Consider the following 8122-nt stretch of genomic DNA (forward strand, 5'->3'; position numbering starts at 1 on the left):
TTATAAGTTCGGTAATTCGGTATTTCCCGAATACCGAAATAGTTATTAAATAGTACTACTAATGAGGAGGCAATTTTTGCTACAGAGTGGAAAGGCGAGTGTTGGAGACTCTATCTATCGCCACATGTATTCAGCAGAGAAATTTTCCCCTGAACATTTGCTTGACAGTCTAAACATAAGCTCTGAACATGAAGCACTAGTGCTTGCTGACAAAGTTGAAGCTTCAATGTACACATGGAAACGTAAATCATGCATGCCTCACGCGAAATCATCATGGGTCCATCTTATCTCTGATGATACTGATAAGAATAATGCTTTAGCCGAACGAGCAGAAAGTTTGTTGTTTTGTTTAAAGCAAAGGTATCCCAAACTTTCACAAACAACATTGGACACAAGCAAGATTCATTTCAATAGGGTAAAGTTTCATACAAACTTACATACTTGATCCAACAATGTAATTGTTAGACCTTATAATTGAACATTATTCTTGAATAGATAATTGAACAAATGAGATAATGATTCTTGCAGGATGTTGGTAAGGCAATCTTGGAAAGCTATACTAGAGTACTGGAAAGTTTGGCATTCAACGTCGTTGCTTGGATTGAAGATGTTCTTTTTGTAGATAAGACCATGAAACAGCTACTGATGACAGAAGGGCGGGCACATGGGATTTCTCAGAATGGAAAAAGAGGCTGGAAGGCTTGGCTACCTAAGTCCTTTAACTTCAAAATTTATCCCCATTGAATCACTTTCGTGTGTCTTTGTTAATTGTGGTTTCATCAAGCCTGTAATTTAAAATGTGTGTAAATGAAGGCTTCAACCTAATCAATTTCTTGTTTGACACCTTAAGCAGTGAAGTTCCTGTGATGTAATACAGTGGACTTTGACTTCAATATGGTATTACCGAATACCGTACCGAACCGAAGTTTGATTTACCGATTACCGAATTACCGAACCGAAGTTTGAAAGTTCGGTATTTGGTATCTATTTTCAATTACCGATTACCGAATTACCGATCCCGAACTTCAAAAATACCGAACCGAATACCGAACGCCCACCCCTACCAATTAGAATCGAGAATTAGTGCTGAGCTTAACTGGACTTTTATTTCTGAAGTGAATGAAAGTTGTGCACTGATAGTAACGGTATATTTTGTATATTATCAGGTTAAATTTACCTATAATAAGAGAGAATATTTCATAGCAACTTGATATATTGTATAAATCGGGTAAAAGTTGTTTGGACAATCATGAAAAAACACTCATTTTTCGTGTCACTGGCTGAAACAATCATTTAGAAGTTTTACATATAGGGACTGTTGAATTTCAAAGCACTATTTTGGAGTTGAAGTTTGACATGTAAAAGTTTAAAACTTCTGGATAGTGTTTTAAAGTTCGGAAAAAATGAAAATTTCGAAATTTATAGTGTTTTGAAGTCGGAAAAAAATAGAGAAGAAAGAGTGGATTTTTTAAATTTTTTATTTCATATTATGACTATTTAAAATACTTTAACGATGCTTGTTTTTTTCAACAACCCAACCATCCCTAAGGATTTAATTTTTACACGTTATTTACTTGAGTCCCCGCAACGTGCAATAGGCAAATCATGTGCAAGTAGCGATTCCAAAATAGTACGACTCCTTAGTCCATACTCCATAGTAAAAGAAAAAAAAAAGTGCAGTGATGATACAAGTTGTAAACAAAAAATAAAAAAATAAAAAAATATTGAATACAATTATTAGAAGTACCAACCATCCCTGTTGCTTTCAATTTTCAATCTTCAAATCCAAATTTAATCTCGTTGACATGCCCAAACATTTCTTCAAATCAAACCACACTCTCTAATCTAATCTTGAACTTCACCCATCACAAATTTCATCAGCAAAATCCAATTTTTCTCAATTCAACCAAAAAATAATAATAATAAAAAAAAAAGAGCCATGGCAGGCTCAGTTTTTCCCTTTTTCTTTTTTCTATCTTTACTTATTTTTTCAAGTGCCCATGTTAAATCCAATGAAGTAGGTTACATTTCATTGGATATATCAAATAAAGGTCTTGATTTTGTTAAACAATTTCTAGTAGAAATGGCAGAATCTTCATTAGTTCCACTTGACTTACCTAAAATCAAGAAATCAAAGCATATTCCAGTTATTGGTACAGTTGATATGGTTCTTACAAATATTACTATCAATAAAATCCATGTTATTTCTTCAACTGTGAAAACTGGTGATACTGGTATAGTTATTAGTGTATCTGGTGCTTATGCAAATATGACTATGAATTGGAAATATGAATATTCAAATTGGTGGCTACCTGTTCCTATTACAGATAATGGACAAGCTTCTATTCAGGTAAAATCTTGAAAATTTTATGTGTTTTTTTTAACTGTATTTAGCTTAAAATAGATTAAAAATTCTGTCTTTAGGGTCATATATGAATATTGATTCTTTATTTTATTGTTTTTTGTCTTTTTAAACTTAATTATTATTGTAGTTAGTTCAAAGTACATTAAAGATGCTGTCTTTATGGTCATATATGAACATTGATTCTTTATTTTATTGTTTTCCTTGCCTTTTTAAACTTAATTATTACTGTAGTTAGTTCAAAGTACATTAAAGATGCTGTCTTTATGGTCATATATGAACATTGATTCTTTATTTTATTGTTTTCCTTGCGTTTTTAAACTTAATTATTACTGTAATTAGCTCAAAATATATTAAAGATGCTGTCTTTATGGTCATATAGGAATATTGATTCTTTGAGTTAGTTTTTTCTTGTCTTTTTAAACTTGATTGGGTTAGGATTTAGGGAGCAGCTACTATAAATGGTAACTTTAGATGCTAGTCAACTAAACAAGAGCTCAATTTAAGTAATTCATGTGCAAAAATACTACTCCCTCCGTCCCAATTTAAGAAAGAAATAAAGACTTTTGAAACTTGTGGTCTAAAACAAGCCATAGATGTTTGTGTGACTATAAATCATCTCATTAAGCGTAGAATGAGCATTTCAGCTTTAGATTGTTACTGAATATAGAAATGTGTCTTCTTTGACTAAAAAGGAAAGAATGTCACATCAATTGGGACGGAAGAGTAGGTGATTTCTTCCCATATGTCCAAACCTTGGTGGACGGAGTTGCCCGGTATTTGTGCTGGTGCGAAGTAGCAGGAAACTGGAACTAGTCGAGGTGCGCACGAGCTGGCCCGGACACCATCGTTATTAAAAAAGAAGAAACTTAAGTGTTTTATGTGTCTACGCGTGGAATGAATATGTATTGGATTACCTTTGAGCTGCAAGAAAAGAGACTTATACAGAAGCCAAAACTTGAACCATATAAATAATAAATGCAATTCTATCTTGTTTGTTGTACCAATGAAGGAGCATACCCACAGATGGTGCATGCCTTGCAAGCTTTTGTGACTGTAGAACAGTTAACTATATGAATCTTCAAGATCCATTTCACTTCATTTAGACCCATTTCGTTCAACTAACAATAATTTATTTTTTAAGACAGCTAAGGATTCTTTAACACTAAAGGTTCTCTATCATTTCTACAAACACACAGAGCTTAATTCAACTAAAGAGACTCCTCCAAACATCAACCTTAACGTAAGTGTAGCAACATGAATATTCATTAATTTCGACATGTTAGTATTGCCTATATTAATTTCGACTTTTTAGCAATCTCAAGGCTTCCATGTTTAGTTTTCCTTTGCATCTCTTCTCCTTGTATCATAATAAAATCTGATAGTCTGGTATATTTGTTCACATTTTTGTTTGTCATTTAGTCATCCGCTTTCTTCATTATTCAATGCTTGTGAATGCTACCTAAAATATATAATGTTTTCTTTTCCTAAAGGTTAAAGGTATGGACGTTGGAATTTCTTTCAATCTGACGAATCTCCAAGGATCTCTTATGCTTTTTCCCCTGGACTGTGGATGTTCAGTGAAAGATATATTTATAAAGTTGTATGGTGGAGCATCCTGGCTATATCAAGGGTACCGTTTTCAAATATTAGTTTCTATTTGAAGAACTTTCTCTCAAGTCTCACTCTCTCTCAACACAGTCACACACAAGGAAATTACTGAATCTCACCACCTGATGTGCCATGGTCAGCGCATAAAAGAGATATTATTATTATTATTTTATTTTTTTGATTAAGCACCGGGTGTCCGGGTCTCTTTGAGCCCCGACTAATCCCGGGGGTGCACAGGCCCTCGGCAAGGAGTATAAAAGAGATATTATTGAATCTCACTTTAACTGGAATTTGCAACGGTTCTTTTCTGCAAGCATGCTTTGGTCTAGTGGTAACAGCGCGGCGCATAATGTGTGGGTTAGGCGCACGTCACGAGTTCGAACCCTGTTATAGACAAAAGTCTGGTATTTAAGTGGAGAAGGGTAGAGGGGCGGGTCCATTATCCAATTTTAAAAAGCACCCAAGGGTGTGGCCTAGTAGTCAATGAAGTGCGTTGAGAACCATGAGGTTTCAGGTTCAAATCCTAACATAGACAAATATTAGGTGATTTCTCCTCATCTGTCCTAGCCTTTGGTGGTTAGAGTTACCTAGTACCTGTTGCTGGTGGGAGGTGGTATGTATCCCGTGGAATTAGTCGAGGTCCACGCAAGCTGGCCCAGATAACACGGTTATAAATAGAATAAAAAATAGTAAGATACTTCGATTTGTATTTTGTAGGGCATATGTGGCGTACAGTCATTAGTTGTCGGTGAATTGATCTTTCCCAGTTTAAATGAAAAATTCCTTAAACTACGTGTACATGTTTATGGACTCTTCTGGTTTGTGGTAGTAACTAATTTGGTCTAGTATGCGTTCAAGAGTTGAGGTTTTTTCATATCATATCCTCACCATCCTCTGTGACTTTAGTACTTATATGAAATTCGTTTCCTGCCCTGAGTTTACTTCCTCGATAGCTTTTACTAGCATCATTATGGTGTCCCTCTTTTACTTTCAGGTTGGTGGACGCTTTTCAAGGTAGATTAACTTCTGCAGTAGAAAATGCTATTTCAAAGAAATTGAGAGAAGGAATCGTGAAGCTTGATTCTTTATTGCAGTCCTTACCAAAGGAAATTCCAATAAGATATCTTGGTGCTTTAAATGCCACCTTTGTTGGCAACCCACAATTCCGAGACTCTTCTCTTATTCTTTCAATTAATGGGTTAATTACTGCCAAGGAAGCATATGCAGCACCTCCTTACCAACACTTATTTGCATCTCTAGAACACTTATTAGCATCAATTCCTTTGAAGGATCCGGCAAGCATGGTCACTATTTCCTTGCATGAAAAAGTTTTAGTGTCCGCATCATCTGTTTACTATGATGTAAGTCCATCTATTCTTTCCAAGTGAACAATTGCAGAATTAGTAGATAATTGATATTTATCTAGCAGCTATTAGTTGACCTTTATAGGATACATGTATCATTCCATGTTATAGCTCTGAATTTGATTATTTAACATGCTTGGTCTTGGTCACTACCCAGTGTAATCCCACAATAGTGGGGTCTGGGGAGGGTAAGATGTACGCAGCCTTACCCCTACCTGGGTAGGGAGACTGTTTCTGATTGACCCTCGGCAACCCTCCTCCTTTAACATGCTTAACAATTAAAAAAAACTGATCATCTAACATGCCTTGTTTTTTAATATACAACGACAACAACAACATACCCAGTGTAATCCTACAAGTGGGGTCGGGGGACGGTAAGATGTACGCGGACCTTACCTCTACCTTTGGCGGTAGAGAAAGGTAGTATTTGATAATTAGTCAAGAGATGTATTAAATGTTAGGTCCCCCTTCAAATTTGACTCGTGCAAGTTGCATTTAGGAGTATTATATGGCATGATTTGTATCTAATAGCTGTTATCTGTTCAGGCCAATAAAATGCACTGGATTGTTGACAAAGTACCTGAGCAGTCCTTGTTAAACACTGCTGGATGGAGATTTATTATCCCACAACTTTACAGGCAATATCCAAATGAAGACATGAATCTGAATGTTTCCATATTTTCTCCACCCCATCTGAAAATTAAAGAACATCAGATTGATCTGACGGTTCACGCAGATGTCGTTCTTAATGTATTGAATTCAGGTCAAGTGACACCAGTTGCATGCTTTTCAATGGTAAGCTTCGTAAAAGGATCAACACTGGGCTGCATAATATTATTACCCATTTCCTTGCAGCTATTAGCTATTTGTTATTCATTATCACTTTCTTTGGAAGTGGACCTCACTCTGATGAAACGTCATTTAATTTGAAGACTAGACTAAAAGGTTGAAATTAGAAGTGAAATGAGCTTCTTACAAAGTAAGTTGGTTATTTAAGAAATATGTGCAACTTTTAGCTTTATACAGTATTTATCCCAGGGACGTGCTTATATCAAAATTATAGCCCCGTTTATTGTGTCTGAACTCTTTATCAGTCAAGTTCATTAAGAGATCTGTATTCTCTATAACCCTTGGCATGAAAGTTATCTAGGGTTTGATATTTTGATATTGGCTTGTATTAAGAACGTGCAATACATATCTGAAACCTAGTTTTCATCCCGTTTGGTATCTTGATTAAACTTGAAACTTTGCATATTCAACAGAAGAAAGCTTGTCATGGTGCAGGTGTAAGAGGCAAATGTAAAAAGTTTGCGTTGCTACCTGTAAAGAATTGGATTAGTATTTCATCCATTCTTGGAGATGCTAAAAGTATTTGCTCAGTTCACTTTTCTCATCACATTATGAGTCCTAATTGTGTAAGTGGTTGAAGAATTCCACCAAGAGGACAATTGTATTCTCTGATTCTACAACTGAAGGGATGGTTTGGGGGGTGGGGGGTTTATTATAAAGTTATCTCTTGATTATAAAGTTATCTCTTAGTCGCATATGCATGAATATGGAACGCCTCAAGAAACACCAGGGAGAGATGTCTCCATAGATTTAAAAGAATAAAGTCAGTTATTTTAAATACATAACTTTGTTAACGTAACTTCTCTTTTTTCCTTATCAAAAAAGTTATGTATTTAACATGTTTCGTGAAGGCATTTAACCTTACTTGTATTTTTTCAAACCCTGGTTTTGTCAAAGACTTGCATGTGATTTTGACCCTTCTGATTGCAGGCAGTCAGTGGTTCAGCTTCTCCATGGATTTCCAATGATAATCTTGGAGGAAGTATTGGATTGGATGAGTTCTTTTTATCTTTGAAATGGAGTAAAATTGGCAATTTGCACGTGAATCTAGTCCGGGTATATCTTCAGTTCACATGTGTTCTATTTTCCAGTTTATTATGTTTTCAACTAAGAATGCAACCTGGATGCACTTAAAACCCTCATTTCTTCATTTATTTATCTCATAGAGCTTCTAGGTTTTTTAGCTGTATGTCTGAGTAATGGAATGCGCTGCCTAGGCTCTCTAACTGTATCAGCGTTAGCGTGATAAATATCATTTAGAGATTGTTTTACCACTTTTTATTCTGTGACAACAAAATACAGTTTCCTTCCTTAGGTGATGATAAAACTGACTTAACCCTGAAAACTCTTGCAGCTACTGATGTCAACTGCACTGAGGACTGTGATCCTGCCATACATAAATTTAAAACTTAGTAGAGGATATCCGCTGCCCACATTTCACGGCTACATGCTTCACAATGCTGAAATCTTGTGCAGTGATTCATGGATCAAGATTTGCAGTGACGTTGCACCCGTTGAACAATTAACTATAAGTTAGTTCCTACATCATATGGTTGTGACTATGTTGCTTGGACCCTCCAAAGATACTGCCATACCCGTGTCGGACCCTCCATAAATGCATAGCTTTTGGAGGATCTGATATGCAACCCATCAGTATGTTTGAAGAGTCCAAGCGACATAAGGTTATGAGTCCCTCGTTTCCACTGTACCAGGCCTTGTATTGAAATGTAGTTGCACATTGATAGACAAAAATGTAAACTAGGTGTAGAGTTTTTTCTTCTTCTTTTGTTTCTCTTGTAATTGCTATATGTATATTGGACATATAGCTATTGTCAATCCTCCTCCTCTTCTTCTATTCATATAAGTTCTCTTTATATATGATGAACATATAAATGCAAAATTTAGCAAGATGGTTCCTGCTTTGACCGACAAATTC

At 35.6% G+C, this 8122-nt stretch overlaps 1 protein-coding gene across 1 annotated transcript; it reads left to right on the forward strand.

Moving 5' to 3' along the window:
- The first annotated feature begins 1692 nt into the window (after positions 1-1692).
- LOC132616871 (putative BPI/LBP family protein At1g04970) lies at positions 1693-8094 on the forward strand. Its single transcript, XM_060331624.1, has 6 exons — positions 1693-2350; positions 3856-3995; positions 4968-5334; positions 5884-6132; positions 7117-7242; positions 7541-8094. Exons 1-6 carry the CDS (start codon positions 1940-1942, stop codon positions 7721-7723), a joined length of 1476 nt encoding a protein of 491 aa, XP_060187607.1. The 5' UTR covers positions 1693-1939; the 3' UTR covers positions 7724-8094.
- The last annotated feature ends 28 nt before the right edge of the window (positions 8095-8122 follow it).

The sequence above is a fragment of the Lycium barbarum genome, chromosome 11 (genome assembly GCF_019175385.1).
Source record: "Lycium barbarum isolate Lr01 chromosome 11, ASM1917538v2, whole genome shotgun sequence".
NCBI lineage: Eukaryota > Viridiplantae > Streptophyta > Magnoliopsida > Solanales > Solanaceae > Lycium > Lycium barbarum.